The 21,351-nt window shown below is 42.3% G+C and overlaps 1 protein-coding gene across 6 annotated transcripts in view; it reads right to left on the reverse strand.

Moving 5' to 3' along the window:
- ZNF131 (zinc finger protein 131) overlaps nucleotides 1-14,280 on the reverse strand; it is a 27,817-nt gene extending 13,537 nt beyond the window's left edge. The window contains exons 1-4 of one of the 6 annotated variants that reach the window (XM_018065708.1): nucleotides 13,911-14,280; nucleotides 12,860-12,998; nucleotides 11,783-11,884; nucleotides 4,658-4,802 (exon numbers count right to left, since the gene is read on the reverse strand). In XM_018065708.1, coding sequence (XP_017921197.1) covers nucleotides 4,658-4,802; nucleotides 11,783-11,884; nucleotides 12,860-12,983 — 371 coding nt within the window. In that variant the 5' untranslated portion in view covers nucleotides 12,984-12,998; nucleotides 13,911-14,280. Of the gene's footprint in view, nucleotides 1-4,657; nucleotides 4,803-11,782; nucleotides 11,885-12,859; nucleotides 12,999-13,219; nucleotides 13,459-13,479; nucleotides 13,555-13,760; nucleotides 13,780-13,910 lie in introns of those variants that run through there. The other 5 variants (XM_018065713.1, XM_018065715.1, XM_018065710.1 and 2 more) reach the window with 5 other exon arrangements.

Here is a 21,351-nt window from a genome sequence, read left to right on the forward strand (position 1 = left end):
CATATATCTCTCCAAAATGAGGAGGCTACTCAAATAAAAAGGTGGTACAAAATTTGTGCCTGACTCAACACAATGTGATCAATGATACCACTTGGGCTCTGGAAGGTATTCATTTTGGCCTCAAATCACTAGCCAAGGTTATTACGGAGGCTATACTTGCCCCAGATGTCCTCCCTGTGGACCAATAATGAGACTGTGCAATTGCTAAAACATCTTGCTATACTCAGATTAATGCTTACAGCTAAGTGGAAAAGCCAATACAGAAACTAAAGGAGAAAGCCACCTGGCTTTCTAGGGATTTACTCAGTTGGCTTAGTGCAGGACCTTAGAGGAGTGGGTGCACAGTTAAGCTTAGCACTACAGGGTGGCCATATCCTGCTACTTGGAGTTCTGCTGAAACAGCTGTCTTAATTAAATCCAGTGTGAGAAAATCTGAATGGATTTGGTCCAAGTCCCCTATTGGTCAGATTAATCCAAGTGGCTATGCAGCAGCATACTCATGAGAAAATTCACCAGAAGCTGAGTGCAGAAAAACCAAATTGTGGAAGAAAATTCTCCATGGAGCCCTCAGATTTCTGCATATCTTATACACAAACATAAGGCCAGTCTTGTTCTGTCTTCCAAGTTGTCTATATAGCAAATTACCTTACAAAATAGAACCTTTCTACCTCCAGAATGGAGGACAATTATTTATTGTCCAGAATAATAAAGATAATGGCCCCTCTGGGGAAAAACCTGGGCAGGTTTGCTTGCAACTCGTTATAAAAGATCTGGGTTTCCTAAAGCCCAAAGTTTCTCAACTGTGATGTAAATCACTGAGAGCACAGTACACACCAAGGTGACTGCATTATTCCACAAGTGACTCGGGGTATGGAGGCAAGAAAAATTGATATGAACATGAACTTCAGGCTGTTCTGTATGCTGTAAGAAATAAAGTCCTTTCTGACTCATGAGTTTCATGTCTTCTGCCAGCATCCATACTTATAGATGGCATGCCAACTTATTAGCTTGCAAATAGGGTAAAATCACACACCTGTCACAGTTCTTGACAATATCCCAACTTTAAAAATGGGCAAAAGATATCCCAAAGAAGATAAACAGATGGCAAAAGAGCACATGAAAAAAGGCTCAACATCATTAGTCATTAGGGAAACGCAAATTAAAACCACTATATACTTACCAACTTGGCTAAAATAAAAGTCTGATCGTTATCAAGTATTAGGAAGGCTGTGGAGCAGTTGGAACTCTTATACACTACAAGCTGGAATGTAAAATGGCTCATCACTTTGGAAAACAGTTTGGCAGTTTCTTAAAAAAAACTAAACTAAACACATCCACCATACAACCCAGCTATTCCACTTCTAGGTATTTACTGAGAGAAATGAAACCATATATACAAAGACCTACAAATATTCATAGCCATTTCATTTGTAACAGCCAAAAAATGAAAATAAAATCTAAATGTCTATCAACAGATGGTGTATGTTAGTCGCTTAGTCACGGCTGACTCTTTGCAACCCCATGGACTGTAGCTGGCCAGGCTCCTATGTACATGGAATTCTCCAGGCGAGAACACTGGTTGGAGGTTGCCACTCCCTTCTCCAGGGATCTTCCCAACCCAGGGATCAAACCCAGGTCTCCTGCACTGCAGGAAGATTCTTTACCATGTGAGCTACCAGGAAAACCCAGATGGTATATTCATACAATGGAGTAACAGTCAGCAATAAAAAGGAATGCACGACAACATGGACAAACCTCTAAAGCAAGTGAAAAAAGTCAAGCATGAAAGACTACACAATAGAGGAAGCCATTTCTACCACATTCTAAATAAGATAAAGCCACAGTGATAAAAATCAAGATCACTGGTTGCCTGGGGCTGGGGATCAGGGCTGATTGCAAAGTCATAAGAAAACATAGGGAGATGGGAATGTTTGTGGTGGTGTACAATTAACAAACTTCAAACTTTACATTAAAATAACTGACCTGTATTATGTGAATTATATTTCAAACAGCTGAGAAAGAAAACATCTATAAGGCAACTGCTGTTTCCTAACAAGTAACAGGAACCTTCTCATACAGTTTTAAATAAAAACAATGATGCAATTTCAGCAAAATAAGATCTGAGAATCTTCTCCAGTGCCATTCAAAAAGTTTACCATTTATTTCAAAAATACATGCATACTGCAAATGCTAGAAGAGCATTTATTCACCTTCTCTATCTGCAATAAGATATACAATAAGCAATAGTTATACAATAAACTTCTCAACATAGAGTTGCCTTCACCGGTTGACTTAACACAACTAAATTATGCAATTTTATTCCTAAATTGTATAATATTGACATACACATAACCTATTAAAAACAGCCAATATGTAATACTGCTATCTTCCTGAAGAACTCTTCAGACTATACTGCATGTATAACTGGTTCATCAACAATTCAACATGCCAACATATTTATCTTGGCAAGCGCTGATGGCTATAATTACTGTAAGGACCTCAGTCTTATAATAAATCTTCTAAAAGGTTCTGAATGGCTGTACCCAGCTGTTCTTACCCTTTAACTAGACACATAAACTAAGTTAAATGCCTCCCAAATCCAACCTTGTCCATTGTCAGAGAATATGTTCTGATGTTCTGCTACTCAGGACTTTCCCTATAGTGAGATGCTACTCACTACCCCAAGCAGCAAAGGGACCACACAGAACTTGTTTTCAGAGAGCTTTCAAACAGGATTTAACCAAAAATCTGATGCTGCCAAACCTACCTCCACTTTAACACAGTATGATCTAATCAGGTACATACCTACAACACACCTTTATTTTTGCATCCAGATCTCAGCTCTCTCTGCAGAAGAATGCTGGCCTGGTTTTAATCATTCATAAATGTTTACTGCACACAAACCATGTGCCAGATGCTAGTCACCAGAGAATATATACACACCAAGCTCCTATCAGAAAGTCTAATCTTGAACTCTGTCACCAAACTAATTAAAAGCTTATTAGGAAAAAAAGTATTTTTGGATAACTACAGTTCAATTATTTCTAAATTATTCTAAATTATATCTAACTGAACCACATCAGGGAGTCAGACTAAATCATTTTGTCCCATGTGAAACTGATTTTTACCAAACTTCACCTTCATGTTTTACCAATGACCTATATCGAGGGTCCTAGGAAACAGAGCCAGGAGCTACCACCAATACTACATGCCAGACTCCAGGCTAAGCACTTTACATTCATTCATTCAACCCTCACAAATAATCCTATGTAGAAAGGTCCTTTATTATCCCCACTCGACAGATAAGGAAACTGCACAGCTGACAGGAGGTGGAGTAATTTCATTAAGGCCACACAGTGGCAGAGCTGGCATATTTTCGAGGCAGCCTGTCTCCAGAGCTCTTGTTCTTACTCACTCATTACAGTGCCACTATTCATTATGTAAGATGTTGAAGTATTTATTCATGATACCACTTAATGTCTTCCTAATAATTTCCTAAGAGAAATTGTGTGTTTTAATACCAAGAATGGCTCCTAAGCAATTGATTTGTTCTCATCCTATAACCATAAATAATGTAACTGAGATTCAGTCATGTCCAACTCTGAGACCCCATGGACTATCAAGTCCATGGAATTCTTCAGGCCAAAATACTGGAAGTGAGTAGCCATTCCCTTCTCCAGGGGAATCTTCCCAACTCAGGGATTGAACCCAGGTCTCCCACATTGCAGGCAGATTCTTTACCAGCTGAGCCACCAGGGAAGCCCTCTTTTATACTAGATGCTTCAGAACTCAGAGCTACACTTAGCCTATCTGGCAAGTACAGACTCAAATGGCATGTATTTTTGCCACCGTATTTCTAATGTCACTGATTATCACCTCACCTGGCCTATTTCTTGTATCTTCACCAACTTTCTCACTTATTTTTAAACAATACCATGTTAATCTTTGTAAGCCAAGCATTTTATAGACTAAGTCTTGATACAAATAATTAACAACTTGACTCCACAGAACAGTGTATAGGAACCCAGAGAACTTAAAAATTGCCTAGCCCTCCTTATTTTATTGGGGCTTTCCAGGTGGTGCAGTGGTAAAGAATCTGCCTGCCAATGCAGGAGATGCAAGAGACATGGGTTCAATTCCTGGGTCAGGAAGATCCCTTGGTGGAGGAAATGGCAACCCACTCCATATTCTTGCCTGAAAAATTCCATGGACAAAGAAGTCTGGTGAGCTAAGGTCCATGGGGTCACAAGGAGTCGAACACGACTGAGCATGAGCATGCCTTATTTAATTAGAAATAAAAGATGCTGCCTTTGTTAATATTAGGACAGTTTTTACTGTAAGGACAAGAAATCAACTGTGAGGGAAAGAACAATCAGTAACCAGTAAAACTAAGTGTGCTAAATCGCTTTAGTCATATAAGACTCTTTGCAACCCTATGGACTGTAGCCTGCCAGGCTTCTCTGTTCATAGTATTCCTCAGGCAAGAATACTGGAGTGGGTTGCATTTCCTTTTCCAAGAACTATACAGATCCTTAAATATATTCCTGATTTCAAATTATCAGTTGTTTATGACATGACACATATGATAAATTCTTGACTAAGTCAGGGTGAACATGACTGAAAGTAACTATCTGCGCCTCATTAAGGAAATAATTACCTGACTTCAAGGGCTTTGATAGCTTCTAGCATCTGTAGAAATTCTGCTGCTTTCCATACATCATTGGCTTCTTCTTCTCCTTGTATCATTAACTTTGCTGTATATGTGAACTCAATCAAATGACGAAAGGCCATTTTACTAACACCTGTAAAAAGGATGTGCATTAACATGTATTCACATTGATTCAAATCTTACAGCACTTAGTAATGGGAATAAAAAGAAGCCCAGTGTTTGAAAACTGATTAGCATTTGTCATTTTAGAAGACGACTTCTGGGTAGAATTCTTATTTACAGCACAATATTGTAGCCAACTTCAACACTAACTAACTAGCAAACTACTTTAAGATCTTTCCCAAAGATTTCCTAAGACTCTTACAGAAGAGTAAATCTATCACTTAAATACACAAATGGGCTAACTGTTACATCAGAAGTTCCCCTCTTGCCAGGGAGCTCTGTGTCAACTCAGCTCCAAAATCATCAATAGCTTTCCACAGCTTAGCAAATAAAGTTCAGTACCATTCGGCCTTTATTTCAAGGTCCTTTACATTATTTTTCTACTTACCACTACTTTTCCCTTCCAAATTTTAAAATGCATCAAACAGACATTATATATTGATTCTCAAACAAACCCTTCACTTTCTAAGCACTTCCTTGCCTTTAACACCCTCCTTTCCTGAATGCTTAATCACTTTATTTCTGGACAAATTCTATGACCCTTGAGGGCCCAATTTTAATGCCACGTCTTTAATGAACCTTCTTTAATACTTCCCTCAGGCTGAACTCTGAACCTAGTCTGAGAGTTAAAATTCATAGACAACTGTTGACTGCAAGTTACTTGAGAATTTCTAAATTCACCTCACAGTATCTAACACAAAGCTTCCTAAAATGAAAGCACACAAATTTGGCATAAATAAAGGCTAAAGCCGTTTTTAGAATTAAGCTTCCATAATTCCAAGCTTTCTTTACAAGCTCTGTGTTTAGATTTTGGCCCCAAATGATACTGTACTCCCCTGAGCTCTTCAATGCTGCGTAATATTGTTTCAGTCTGCTAATGCAAGGTATGAAAAGCTGCTGACAGGAACAAAAAGAAACCTCTTTACAGGCTTTTTTATGCTAAGAAATGCCTTAAGACCAAACTGCACACAATATGCACAATTACAAAACAAGAATGTCCTCCAGCAGTCCAATGGTTAAGACTCCCAAGATTTCACTGCCAAGGGCATGTGTTGTTAGATCTCTGGTCTAGGAACTACGATCCCAAAAGCCACTTGGTGCAGCCAAAAAAATATAAACATATTTTTATGTCCTTTCAATGCAATTTATACACCTGAATGTAGCCTTCCAGATAACAGTAAGAAAGCTGGTGGAATATCTACCATCCTCTATCTGTGTAAGGAAAAATATCACTCAGGAAGTCAGAACTTTCAAGTTTTAGTCTAGGCTCTCCATGACTTGTGCAATGTGGGACAAGTCAGAACCTCTGAGAGAAAACTCATCTTCAAATTGCCTGACAACAATATGAATACTGAAAAGCACTATAGAATACAATGTAACTTCACCAAGTTACATACATGCTACCAAATAAGCAACTAAAAATAACTGGATTCACTGAAGGTTAATTTTACTTGGGTCTCCTAGTTTGTCTTTTTTTTTTTTTTAATATTTAATTGTGGCACACAATATCTTCAATCTTCATTATGAACGCAAGCTCTTAATTGCAGTATGTGGGATCTAGTTCCTGAGCCAGAGGTTGAACCTGGGCTCCCTGCATTGGGAGCACAGAATGCTAGGGACTAGACCACCCAGGAAGCCCCTCTCCTGGCTGTCTTTTGACCATGTTATTCAAGAACAGCCTGAAGAACAGACAACTCGATTTTGCTTCCTTTTTTTTAAAGATGTTTTGACCAAATACTTAAAAGTGAATCAAAAATTTTTCCTATAAACGTGTATATGTTTCCTGAAGTAGAATGAAATTTTGGTTTTTAGTTAAATACACACACTATATACATATATATACTATATATATCAGGCAGGCCTCTAAATACTTCACAAATTATCAACTGACTTAATCTTTATAACAACCCTATGAAGTACTATTATAATCTCCATTTTAAAGAAACTGAGGCACAGAAAAGCTAAGTAACTCGCCAAAGTCACACAGCTATTAAGTGATAAAACTAGAATCAAATCCAGATGGTCTGGCTCCGAAATCCATGAGAAAGATTGAACAGGATGATGCTAAGGAATATTCCTGCTTGGAAGAATCTGAATATCCATGGTCTCACTCACTACAGGACTGCAATCTCTTACTCATACTTACAAAGTCCCCCACATCTCTTAAAATCAAGTTTCCAATAAATGTGGCAGCAAAATTTGATCTGAACTAACATGAGGCTATTTATAATCTTTATCCAACTTACAATAAATTTTAATAAGCTATGTTGCTTATTAATAATACATTGGATTATTATTATTTGGTTATAGGATACTACCCCAGGCCCCACTGGGAGTACTGCGGCATACACATAGTGGATTACCTTGGGAAATTCTAAAAGTTAGTAATTTCAAGAAACATTGGACCTTCAAGGATTTGTGGATTTAGCTCCCAATCTTGGTTAATCAGAGTCACCTGTGACTTAAGCATGGGTTCCTCATCTCCAGAATCAACTGGGGTAGTGAACTGTTTTTTATAAGCACCAAGGTGCTTCTTACATGGCCAGTTCAACACTGGTCCTAGGAATAAACCACGGACCTGACTAATTAGTTAACAGGAGCCAAACTTACAACACCGGACACCTGCCCAGGTAAGTGAAGGGTTGGTAGGTAATGCACAGCCCTGCAAAAATATTTTATACTCTATCAGGACTAATAGGCTAACTTTCAAATTTCAGCCCATTTTTTCAATTCCTTACTCCTTTCATAATAAAAGTGTGCAAGAGAAGACAATTTTTTTAAACAAGGTATCTCAGGAAAATGTTAATACAAACACCTTAACCTGGGTCATTTTTCCGAGGGGTGGAGGGCATTCTGGAATTTCTTTAGTCTTATAGAATTCCCCAACCAGTGAAAAACTCCTACTCAAATAGGATGAATGAACATGTCCTTGAGCGTTTCATTGTTGATATTAGGAGCTAAAATTTTGGACAGAGTTGCTGTTTGAGAGAAACTAGGTGCTTATGGATCTGTGGTTTCAGGGGAAGTAAAGAATGGATTTGGAAAATTGGAAGCTCGGTTTAGGAGAAGGCTGTTGTGTTCCAAACAAGGAAATCAATGACTGTTGAAGATGTAATATTGTATGAATCTAAGTCACAAAGCTTAGCTGGGATGCTTCTCAGTTGAAACAACAATTTTAAGTCAAAGGTGAACCTGTAGTCCTAATCAAAGATAACCCACTTCACCAAAGACAGAAAAAGCAGAGAAAGAGCTGGCTCAACTTGCATCTATGACAGTTCATACTCATAGAACATATTACAATTTAAATTCCCTTTTACAATTTAAATTCCCTTTATATAGGCTGGGCTTCCCTGGTGGTACAGAGGTTAAAGCGTCTGCCTGCAATGTGGGAGACCTGGGTTCGATCCCTGGTTCGGGAAGATCCCCTGGAGAAGGAAATGGCAACCCACTCCAGTATTCTTGCCTGGAGAATCCCATGGATGGAGGAGCTTGGTGGGCTACAGTCCACGGGTCACAAAGAGTAGGACACGACTGAGCTATTTCACTTCACTTCACTTTATATTAGGCTTGCTTTTACAAAACCCTAAGGCAGTGGTTCTCGACACTAGCTGCATACTGGACTTATCCTAGGGCAGTGCTGCCCTAACTCTGCTGTTCAAAGGAGTCATCTGAGGATTCTGTTCTGATTCAGTAGAACTAGGGTAGAGCCTGAGAGTTTACAGCTCTCACACGATGCCATGTATCCTCAGACCACACCCTGAATGACAAGGACCTAGAGAACTTTGAAAGACAGATGCTTGGACTTCAGCCCTCAAAGAGTGAACTGATCTGGAGAAAAACCCTGGCTATTAGTACCTGCAAAAGCTCCTCTGGTGCTTCTAATGTGCTGCTAAATATAAGAACTATCACTATTTTACAGATAGGAGTTCCAGTTTTAGCTACGATGAAGAAAGCATACTCCATCCTGTCTTGTCCATTGATACAACTAAAGACCCTGGACAGAACATCTAACACAAATATAAAAGGACTTTGAAGAAAAAATAGAAGCAAAGAGCCTGGGGAGAGAAAAAGAACTCAAAGAAGAGCAGTGAATTTCCTGTTTTATATTTTTCCTCCTCCATAGCACAGCCTGAGGACAGTAAAACTCCCATAACTGGGTAGTAGGTGCTGACAGAAAAAGTTCCAAGAGAACTAGAGAACCAGGAAAGGAGATGGAGCATGTGTGGAGGTGGGGAGAATAACCGGTTTTTATTCCTCTCTCAGCTATTCCCCAGTTAGAATGCTGCATAACTGTGGCTAGCTGCCACCAAGCAGGCACCTAAACTCTATGACAAAGTTCCTCTGGCTGAGAACTAGGAAAGAGACAATCATCTGAAGAGACGGAGAATTCTTGTTATTTTCCTCTCTCACCATTTTACCCAGGAAATGGATCCTATCAAAGAAAATGTAGGAGACCACAGAGAGGCTAAATTCCCAGTTTTCCAGCCAGAGGACCAGGAAAGGGAGCTCTGGGGAGATAAAGTATAGAGAAAATCAGGAGGGGGAGCTGGTGAAAAGTCCTTTAAGCCTGTGTATGCAGTCTTGAGCATACTGCCTAGCTACAATAATGGGAGGTAGCACAGCAAAGGCTCTGAGAATTAGACTGTGTGTGGACTACCACCCAGGTGGGCACACCTGGGGCCTAAACAGAACAAAGGTGTTAAGAACTAAATTGGAATTGGATTCGCAGCCCATACAAGGCAGTTTGAACCTAATCAGGTTGACTGCCAAAACAAAACAAATCACAATCAAATCAGTAACAGTAACAAAAACCAAAGCATTTTCCAGAGATTCTAACAGATTGCAGAGTGTTAAAATATAATATTCAAAATGCCCATGACATCATCCAAATTTACTTGACATATTTGCAAATTAAAAGAGAAAAAAAGGAAGATGTTCAGTGTTACACAACTAACAAACAGTAAAACTAAGACTACAACCCAGGTTTTCTAAGTGCATGCCCAGGGCTTTCTCTACAGCCAGGTGACCTAGCCAGATAGTAGTAAAGCAATTTCAAAGTTAAAGGCTTAAGAAGACACTGAGCCAAACTGATTCTTTAAACCTGGATCTGACAAATAAAAACAAAGAATGTTTTTACATGTCTCCTTCTTACTTTCTATAGTTTAAATACTGAAGATTGTGTGTCCTGTACTATAATGGATCCTGACCCAAAGATCAAACCCAGGTCTCTGGCGTTGCAGGCAGACTCTTTACCATCTGAACCATCAGAGAAGTACCTATAATGGACATAGCACATCAGAAATATAAGAAATAATTCCAAAGTGATTACTCTTGAGAAAAGACCCTACTTCTTCGGTAGGTCAGTATTCCACGCTCCACCAGCAACACATATTCTAGCCCTGGCCACTTACTTTTTGACTTAGGATTCTGCCCAGAAGTTGTCTCCTCTGTGAAATTCTTCCTCTCTCTAAGCTACTAAACCACTCATCCTTCTTCTTCCCTTCTTACACCATTCTGCAATAAAATTCCCTGCAACATTTTTTTTTTTTGCACTCTTCTACCTGTTACCAACCCATGATTAAATTTGGAAACTCTCTTAAGGGTTGTCTTTTTAATCAATTTCTCATTTCCTGGATCTGGCATGCTATTAACAGGTATTAAATTTGATAAATAGCCCCAATTTAGTCAACTTTGGCAATGCACCAAACACTATGCCAGGCACTCTGCACATGTTAATTCAATTAATCATTAGTACAAGCTTACTAACAATCACACTTCTCAGATGAAGCAGCAAATATGCAACTGAGGTAAAGTAACCTTTCTTGGGTCTCGTACCTCAGGGGAATATCTGGATGTAACTTTGCCTTGTAATAGAAAGAAATACATATAGGATCCTGGAGTCTCACTGTAGTATGTTTTGAGGATTTCTGTTATGCCTGTGCTCTCTCCATCACAGATATCAAAAGATAATCTATCTATGGATATCAGAACTCTAGATAAGCTGGCATTATCAAAGTAAGAGGATCTTTTAACTCTTAAAGTCTTCTTTACTCCCCTAAGCACCAAATTTTTCCAAGGGAATACTGTTTCTAGGCAACCCATTCATAACAGAGAATATATCCATAGTGAAAGGGATACAAAACCAAAATTCAAGAACCCCATATTTATGTAAGAAAGCTGATTTATTTCCTACAATTTTGGATTGGAGGTAGAGAGCTAAGTATCATAGTAGCAGAAAACAAAAGCATGGGAACAGCACAAACTGAATCCCTTGCTAGGTAGGCAACCTTAGGTAAGTAACGTTTTAGAGCCTGTTCCCTGATACGTAAATTGGAAATAAAACAACTTACTTCAAAGGATAGCTGTGAAACTCAGAAAATGCACACAAACAACACAGCATAATACCTAGCACTTGGTGGACTATTATTACAAAAAAAACAACAAGAATAAAAATTTCTATTTTAGGACATTATGTAGTGGATGACCCCTTCCATTCTAGACCTTCTACAACCACTTGAACTTCTTTTAAATGTCACTTTAGTTCATCTTTCCTAGCCTTTTCCATATTATAGCAGCTCACTTCACACTGTGCATGTCACGCTAATACAGAGGCCTGCAGCATCTTGATCAGTCTAAAACATAAGGCCACTAATAAGATGGAAATTCACTTTTAACACATTTTCAAAAGACTGTGACCACTGGTTTTAGCAATGAAAAGGGCTCGTTTAAGAGACCAATAAATACCATTTAACCTAAGTTTATCCTGGAAGATCATTTTACCAAGCACGTTACTAAAAGTAAGAATTCTCAGGTGTCAAAAGGACAATTTATCCAGTCACCTAACAGGAACCATTCGTACCTATTTCTCACGGTATTTTACTAAATTACTGTCTAAAAAACTTCATCAAATTATAATGTTTGCTAAATAATGTATTTAAAACAAGCATTTACCTTCTATCTCCACCAAAGGTTCCTGAGTAAACTCCTGAAAGAATTTATAGAAGAACTTGCTGCAAGCAGCCAAAACAGCCTTGTGGGCCTTAAAATGGTGTCCTAGAGGAAAAAAAACGCAATCATCATGTTCACAAAAATCAAGCATAATAAAACAAGTTTAAAAATTAAATTAAAATATTTCTTAATATAATTTTAAAAACTATATTCTGGGCAGCTATCTTGACAAATCTGAATCTCGATTAGACATGAAGCCAGATCTTTACTTCAGAGGTCTTACTGGTTAAGTCAGTTTTATAAAGGACATCTTACAACATTTTAGGAGGTACCACTTTAAGTCAAAAGCATATCCTATTCAGTTGAAACTTCTAAATAGAAACTTAACTCAAAAGGTTATATATCATCGGAAAAGAGAAGAAAAAAGCCACAGAATAAGCACTAAGCTGGGTGTGTTTGCTATGAAAACCGCTTTAGGATGCCTAATATTAGGAAACTCAACTTACAGCAGACCTATAACAAAGATTAGCTTGCCTTAAGAAGTCAGTTTTCACTAAATAGAGAAGACACCTAAGCTGTATTTGTCTCCACTGTAATGACAACTCTCAAGACTGGTAAATACCCCATTCTATTTTGGGGGTTATCAAAGCGGGTACCAGTGCTGCAAAGGAGTCTCTCACATTCTACCTCCAAGACCATTTGGGAAACTAGAAAGAATCGACACTTCGCAAATGACTCCCGTGAGTGACTGCTCAAAGCAGCTTAGCAGCAGAAATCTACTAACCAAACATTCAGAGACATCCTCCCTAACCCACGCCCTCATCCTGCCCTGAAGTGTGCAATGAGAACACTTGAAAAGGCTGCAAGAAGTTAAAATGCCATGATTACGTGGAAAGCGTGACCAGCCTTCTGCAGCATGGTCTCTGTTAAGAGATACTGTTAAGTGTCCCCGGGTCCGAGAGCGCACCCTCCACAGACTTTCGATAGGTAGTCTACAGAAGGTGGGTAAAAAAGGCATGTGGGGGAAGGGAAGAGATCTGAAGGCACAAACTTAGCTCCTCAGCCCACCACCCTGCTTACCGTCGACAATCAGGGTGATGTCAGTAAACCGGTCCTGCTCTCGCTGTTCATTCAATCGGTCCAGGATCATTTTATGATGTTCAGGGAACTCCTGAAGGCATTCCATCGTCTCTTCGGCCTCCATGGCCGTCCGGTTGCTCTACAAAAGAGGAGCATGATAATGTACACCCATGAGCTCGGGCTGAGGAACAAAACCCCTAAAGCATAAAATAACAACAAAAAAAACAAAACCCCAGCAACGTGAAAGAAGGGGGGAGGGGGAGGCAAGAGGAGAGGAAGGCGAGGGAAGAAAGAAAGGCGAGCCGGGCGGCCGCCGCGCGTTGGGGGCCGGAGCCGCGGCCGCGGGACTCCGAGCCTGACCTAATTGGAGTCGGGAGACGCGAGCTGGAGCGGGGTGGGCACAGCGCCGGAGGCTCCGAGCGCCGGGGCGCGCAAGTCCGGCAGGGGAGGAGACCCTACAGCCGCCGCGGCCCGCCAACGGCCCGCCAAGCCCCTCGGCCCGTCCCTGGCTCCCGCCTTCCCGGGACCCGGTCCGGCCCGCGGCCCACAACGACTCCCGGGTCGCCTCTCCCTCCCCCTCCCTCCCTCTTCTCCCCCTCCCCGACCGGGCCGGCACTCACTCAGGGAAGGAGGAGCGGCCCGGGCCTGCGCGTCACTTACGTCGACGTGCTGCGTCACGGCGTCAGACTCCGGCTGACGCGGACGCCTAAGCGCAGACTAGAGAGCGGGAGGGCCACGCCCCCGCCCGCCCTCCTCTAATGGCAGGGCGGAGCTAACCGAGAGGATTTGGCGCTCGCGAAGCCTAGGCCGCTCGCGAAGGGAGGAGGGAGTGCAGCTGAGGCGGGGTTAGGCCGGTTTACAGCCTGGCTTTGTCGAGGGTGGGGCTCCACCTTCTACCCACCCGCGCCACACTCCAGGTGTGAACACTTCCGAGCCGGACCTCAGAATAAACTCGCAACCGGTTCCGGGTGTGTTTTATACCGCTGCCCACCCCCCCACCACGCCCCGCCCCGTCCCCTTTCCTCCCAAGGCCTAAGTCTGGCCGGCTTACCTAGCTCACGATCCTCCCTCTCTCCTCTCAGTCCTGAAAGCCGTTCCTTCTCTGCTCTCCCCTCTCGGGGCGAAACTCGCCCCGCACTTTTCCCTACCGCTGAACAGCGCCTCTCCAGCCATTTCCTCGCCAGTGTGCGGGCGCTCCCTCTGCTTGGGTCCGGCCGGCGCACGTGCGCTCCCTCCGACACCCGGTCGGCCGCGGCGCGGGCAGCGGCGGCCACGGGCGCGAGCACGTTCCGGCCGCCTAGGATCTTCCTCCCGGGTGCCCGCCCTCTCTGTGTACGGCGGGCAGCGTATGTTTGGTAGAATTAGGTCCTGTGGCTGCTCGGGTTATTACACGTGGTGCTGTTAACTGCAGCTCACCACTCCCCAGGTCCCGCGCTTAAAGAGGCCAGTGACCCATAGTCAGCCCCACGTGACTGGATCATTCATTCGTTCCTGGGGGGGTGGGGGGTGGGGGTGGGGGGTGGGGGTGGGGGTGGGGGGTGGGCGGGGAAAGACTTTTTTGAGAATGAGACAGTCAAAATTTACTCATTCTTTTCTCTCAAAAGAGAGGTTAGGATTAAGCATTAGGGAAGGGTTTAAATAGCTGTCTGCAGGGGTAAATGTCGCTCAGTCGTGTCCCACTCTTCGGAATTCTCCAGGCCAGAAAAGTGAGTAGCCCTTCCCTTCTCCAGAGGATCTTCCTGATCCAGGATTCGAACCGGGGTCTGCTATACTGCAGAGGGATTCTTTATCAGCTGACCTACCGGGGATCTGGGCTTCCCTGATGGCTCAGACGGTAAAGGACCCTCCTGCCAATGCAGGAAACACAAATTAGATCTCGGGGTTGGGAAGATCCCCTGGAAGAGGAAATGACAACCCACTCCAGTATTCTTGCCTGGAGAATCCCATGGACAGAAGAGTCTGGCGGGCTACAGTCCATGGGGTCACAAAGAGTCAGATGCGGCTGAGAGACTAACACTTTCAAGGGTAAATGTAATGATTATTTCGGCAGACATTTATTAAGAGCTGACGTTGTCTTAGGCACTGTTTAGTGTTGGTTGCTCAGTCATGTCCAACTCTTTGTGACCCCACGGGCTGTAGCCCACCAGGTTCCTCTGCTCCATGGAATTCTCTCCAGGCAAGAATACTGGAGTGGGTTGCCATTTCCTTTTACAGGGGATCTTCCCGACCCAGGGAATGAACCGGGGTTTAGAGCCACCAGAGAGGCCTAGGCACTATTTAAGGGACTAGGAACTCCAGTGGTGAACAAGGCATATGTGGTTTCTGCCTTCCTGATCTTAGTATGATAGAGTAAATAGACATTACTGAACAATGAATTTCCTGGGTGCTGACTGCTGAGTGTTATGAGACAGAACAAGATAATCTGGAGGTCAAGGAAAACTAGTGACATATGTGAAGTCTGAGTGTTCTTAGTAAATAACATGCTGAGGTATGGGAGAGACTAAAGCTCTCCGGAACTGAAGGAATGTTGCTGGGCAGACCCACAAGGGCCTTGTAAACAGTGTAAAGGCATAGAGTTTCTCACGATGGCGAAGGGAAGTCTTGAAGATTGAGCAGGATAGTGACATCGTAAATTTTACTTTGTAAAGAGAATTCTATGGAGAAAGATTAAATGGGATGAAATAGAAGTAGAAATTAGTTGGGAGATTGTTAGTAATCTAGCTGAGCACCGAAGAATTGATGCTTTTGAACTGTGGTGTCGCGGAAGACTCTTGAGAGTCCCTTGGACTGCAAGGAGATCCAACCAGTCCATTCTGAAGGAGATCAGCCCTGGGATTTCTTTGGAAGGAACGATGCTAAAGCTGAAAGTCCAGTACTTTGGCCACCTCTTGTGAAGAGTTGACTCACTGGGAAAGACTCTGATGCTGGGAGGGATTGGGGGCAGGAGGAGAAGGGGATGACAGAGGATGAGATGGCTGGATGGCATCACCGACTTGATGAACCTGAGTTTGAGTGAACTCCGGGAGTTGGTGATGGACAGGGAGGCCTGGCGGGCTGCGATTCATGGGGTTGCAAAGAGTCGGACACGACTGAGCGACTGAACTGAACTGAACTGAATGTTAGTAATCTAGATGAAACCATGGTGGCAAATGAGATTAGAAAATTGACAGAGGGAATTGCCTGATGGTCCAGTGGTTAGAGGCTTGCCCTAGTGATAACCTGCCTGCCAGTGCTGGAGACATAAGAGATCTGGGTTTGATCCCTGGGTCGGGAAGATACCCTGGAAGGGGAAATGGCAACCGACTCCAGTATTCTTGCCTGGAGGATTTCGTAGACAGAGGAGCCTGATGGGCTACCATCCATGGGGTTGCAGAGTTGATTGCAACTGAGTGACTTCCACTAACTCAATGCATTGATTAGGACTCCACTCTTCACTGAAGGGGCTGTAGGTCTGATCCCTGGTGGGGCAATTGAGCTTCTACAAGCCACCTGGTGAGGCCAAAAAAAAAAAGGACAATGAAGGCATTTTACATTTGGATCTGTATAGAGCTGGGAGGAGAGAGCTAACCTTAGAGATCTGGAAAATTTTAGCATATAATGGCTGTTGAAGCCATGGGAAATGATGAGATTGTTTTAGGAGAATCTGTGGGAATGATGGACTAGTGAGTGGATTGTAGATTAACTTGAACTCCTGGTGTTTAAATATTATTATCATCATTATTATTTACAGAGTTTTTAAGATGAAGAAATTGCACCTAGAAATAGGCATTTTAGAAATTCCAATCTATATGGCTGCTTTCCTATAAAACAACAACTGCTAAGTCACATCAGTCGTGTCCGACTCTGTGTGACCCCATAGACTGCGGCCCACCAGGCTCCTGTCCCTGGGGTTCTCCAGGCAAGCATACTGGAGTGGGTTGCCATTTCCTTCTGCAGTGCATGAAAGTGAAAAGTGAAAGTGAAGTTGCTCAGTCCTGTCCAACTCTTCGCGACCCCATGGACTGCAGCCTACCAGGCTCCTCCATCCATGGGATTTCCCAGGCAAGGGTACTGGAGTGGGTTGCCATTGCTGTCTCTGAAAACAACAACTAGTGCCAGGAGCCAGCACGGGAGATGCCACCCATGACAAGGTCATGCAGAGAGGCCTGATGGGCAAGGCAAGTCAGGTCTCAAGGGGTCCTCTGTCTGAGCATCTACCCCAAAACCAAAATCTGTGTGTTTACTGTCTGCTATACTATACTCTTCTAACATTACCACCTTTTCTCTGGAAAGAGTTAATTCAGAGCTCCAGTTAACAGTCTCCTGCATATAGAAAGAATGTCTCGACTTAAACCCCCTTTGATGGCTTTCTAACCTATTTGACCAGTCTGCTTGACAACTTGTGGATTGCTTACAGCCCCCAGCTGTGAGAGGCATGAAGCGCAAAACATCTTAAAGATATAGAGCTTTTTAGAGTTAAGAATTAGTTTGGTGAAGCGTTTGTTGAGTTAATGTTTGCTGCCAGGCCTCCATATCCTTTATCTTTTAGGCACCTGGGAGGATATTAATCAATGTAATTGGGATGCAGAAATAGGAATATGGTAGTTTTGATGTTAGCAACACTAGACTTTTGAGTTAATGAATTTTCTCTTTGTTATAAATCACTGTACTTCTTTCATTGTTATAAATTATTGTATCCTTGCTATGTAAGAATGTAACTTTATTTAGTGCTTTCTGAGAGTGGCAACAGACTTTGGGAAGAACAACATAAATAAGTCTTCTGGTTGACAAACCCTTATCAAAAAAGGGCCATAAAATGTTAATTGGCCTTCTGGCCAAAAGATGATGTAAATCACCTAAGACTTGTGTATACAACTAGGTATGCAGAAAGAAAGCCTGGTCTCGATAAGAGTCAGGGCTGCTGACGCTGCATAATTTTATATTATCCATTGATCCCTATGTACAAAAAAAGGTATAAAAAGCCTTTACAACAATAGAGGATGGGCAAGTCACTGGACTGGTATCCCCCGTGTCTTTACTCTATTTTCTGACTGAATTCCCATCTGGAGTGGGGAGGCTCACCATGTCTACTTACTTGCCCCAGCTTCTAAGATCCATGAGAGAGGGAGCCCAAGGCAGGGCACTCTCTGCTATTCAAACGGACGCCGGTGGCCTAATGTAGATGGTGCAAACTTCTTGTCCTGAAGTTTTATTGGCTTTCCCCATAAACCAAGTTATTCAGCCTCTTTTCTCCACTAAATTTTCCTACTACACTATTTCTTCCTAATCTCTCTTTATATTTCTAATTAAATAAATACATTTTCCTCGCCTACGCCATCTCCCCTTTGAATTCCCTGGATCCACCCGGGGCAAGACCCCGGCAAACTAGATTAAGCCAAACAGACATCGCCATTTCTCCATGGAATTTGGACTACCCAGTTCAACACAGCCCCCATCACTTTTTAGAGTCTTAGACCCAGTGAATGTCATTCCTTTTTATCTGCCTTTTTCTTAAAGCATTTCAATTTGGACTTTTGGCCTACAGGGTCAGAATGGACATGGGTGAAGGACTTTATACCTAAGAAGTATCAATGTTTATAGGCTTGGCAGTAAAGAAAAAACCTGAAAAGACAGTATGGCAGCTGGAGAAAGAAAAAGCAGAGGAGTATGACATCAAGTTGAACGGTTCTATGAAGACCTACAAGACCTTTTAGAACTAACACCCAAAAAAGATGTCCTTTTCATTATAGGGAACTGGAATGCAAAAGTAGGAAGTCAAGAAACACCTGAGTAACAGGCAAATTTGGCCTTGGAATACGGAATAAAGCAGGGCAAAGACTAATAGAGTTTTACCAAGAAAATGCACTGGTCATAGCAAACACCCTCTTCCAACAACACAAGAGAAGACTCTACACATGGACATCACCAGATAGTCAACACCGAAATCAGACTGATTATATTCTTTGCAGCCAAAGATGGAGAAGCTCTATACAGTCAACAAAAACAAGACCAGGAGCTGACTGTGGCTCAGATCATGAACTCCTTATTACCAAATTCAGACTCAAATTGAAGAAAGTAGGGAAAACCACTAGACCATTCAGGTATGACCTAAATCAAATCCCTTATGATTATACAGTGGAAGTGAGAAATAGATTTAAGGGCCTAGATCTGATAGATAGAGTACCTGATGAACTATGGAATGAGGTTCGTGACATTGTACAGGAGACAGAGATCAAGACCATCCCCATGGAAAAGAAATGCAAAAAAGCAAAATGGCTGTCCGGGGAGGCCTTACAAATAGCTGTGGAAAGATGAGAAGTGAAAAGCAAAGGAGAAAAGTAAAGATATAAGCATCTGAATGCAGAGTTTCAAAGAATAGCAAGAAGAGATAAGAATGCCTTCTTCAGCCATCAATGCAAAGAAATAGAGGAAAACAACAGAATAGGAAAGACTAGAGATCTCTTCAAGAAAATTAGAGATACCAAGGGAATATTTCATGCAAAGATGGGCTCGATAAAGGACAGAAATGGTATGGACCTAACAGAAGCAGAAGATACTAAGAAGAGGTGGCAAGAATACACAGAATAACTGTACAGAAAAGATCTTCACGACTCGGATAATCACCATGGTGTGATCACTCATCTAGAGCCAGACATCCTGGAATGTGAAGTCAAGTGGGCCTTAGAAAGCATCAGTACGAACAAAGCTAGTGGAGGTGATGGAATTCTAGTGGAGCTATTTCAAATCCTGAAAGATGATGCTGTGAAAGTGCTGCACTCAATATGCCAGCAAATTTGGAAAACTCAGCAGTGGCTGCAGGACTGGAAAAGGTCAGTTTTCATTCCAATCCCAAAGAAAGGCAATGCCAAAGAATGCTCAAACTACTGCACAATTGCACTCATCTCACATGCTAGTAAAGTAATGCTCTAAATTCTCCAAGCCAGGCTTCAGCAATACGTGAACTGTGAACTTCCAGATGTTCAAGCTGGTTTTAGAAAAGGCAGAGGAACCAGAGATCAAATTGCCAACATTCACTGGATCATGGAAAAAGCAAGAGAGTTCCAGAAAAACATCTACTTCTGCTTTATTGACTATGCCAAAGCCTTTGACTGTGTGGATCACAATAAACTGTGGAAAATTCTGAAAGAGATGGGAATACCAGACCACCTGATCTGCCTCTTGAGAAACCTATAATGCAGGTCAGGAAGCAACAGTTAGAACTGGACATGGAACAACAGACTGGTTCCAAATAGGAAAAAGAGTATGTCAAGGCTGTATATTGTCACCCTGCTTATTTAACTTATATGCAGAGTACATCATGAGAAACTCTGGACTGGAAGAAACAAGCTGGAATCAAGATTGCCGGGAGAAATATCAATAACCTCAGATATGCAGATGACACCACCCTTATGGCAGAAAGTGAAGAGGAACTCAAAAGCCTCTTGATGAAAGTGAAAGAGGAGAGTGAAAAAGTTGGCCTAAAGCTCAACATTCAGAAAACGAAGACCATGGCATCCGGTCCCATCACTTCATGGGAAATAGATGGGGAAACAGTGGAAACAGTGTCAGACTTTATTTTTGGAGGCTCCAAAATCACTGCAGATGGTGACTGCAGCCATGAAATTAAAAGACGCTTACTCCTCAGAAGAAAAGTTATGACCAACCTAGATAGCATATTCAAAAGCAGAGACATTACTTTGCCCACTAAGGTCCATCTAGCCAAGGCTATGGTTTTTCCAGTGGTCATGTATGGATGTGAGAGTTGGACTGTGAAGAAGGCTGAGGGCCGAAGAATTGATGCTTTTACACTGTGGTGTTGGAGAAGACTCTTGAGAGTCCCTTGGACTGCAAGGAGATCCAACCAGTCCATTCTGAAGGAGATTAATCCTGGGATTTCTTTGGAAGGAATGATGCTAAAGCTGAAAGTCCAGTACTTTGGCCACCTCATGCGAAGAGTTGGCTCATTGGAAAAGACTTTGATGCTGGGAGGGATTGGGGGCAGGAGGAGAAGGGGATGACAGAGGATGAGATGGCTTGATGGCATCACTGACTTGATGGACGTGAGTTTGAGTGAACTCTGGGAGTTGGTGATGGACAGGGAGGCCTGGCGTGTTGCGATTCATGGGGTTGCAAACAGTCGGACACGACTGAGCGACTGAACTGAACTGAACTGATGACATCAAGGAGGTCAATGTTTCAAAGAGATGGTATGATCAGCATTGCTAAATGCTGCAACGTGCTTAAGCTGAGTAAAGATTAGGAATGTTCCATGGTGGGTAGGGGAGTATAGGAATAACTAAGTAGGTTAAGGAATAGTTTGGAAAATGAATTGGCAATGATCAAACTATCATTAAAAAATGAGAGAGGAAAGAAAGGACTACTTGCAGAAGGTGATATGTCAAGCCAGTTTTAGTTTTTGTGTTTTGCTATGAGAGAATCTTAACGTAAATGCTGATAGAGAAGAATCTAGCTGAGAGGAAGATGACAAAATATATGAAAAACCCTCCTGAGAT

Source organism: Capra hircus, chromosome 20, assembly GCF_001704415.2.
Source record: "Capra hircus breed San Clemente chromosome 20, ASM170441v1, whole genome shotgun sequence".
Classification (NCBI taxonomy): domain Eukaryota; kingdom Metazoa; phylum Chordata; class Mammalia; order Artiodactyla; family Bovidae; genus Capra; species Capra hircus.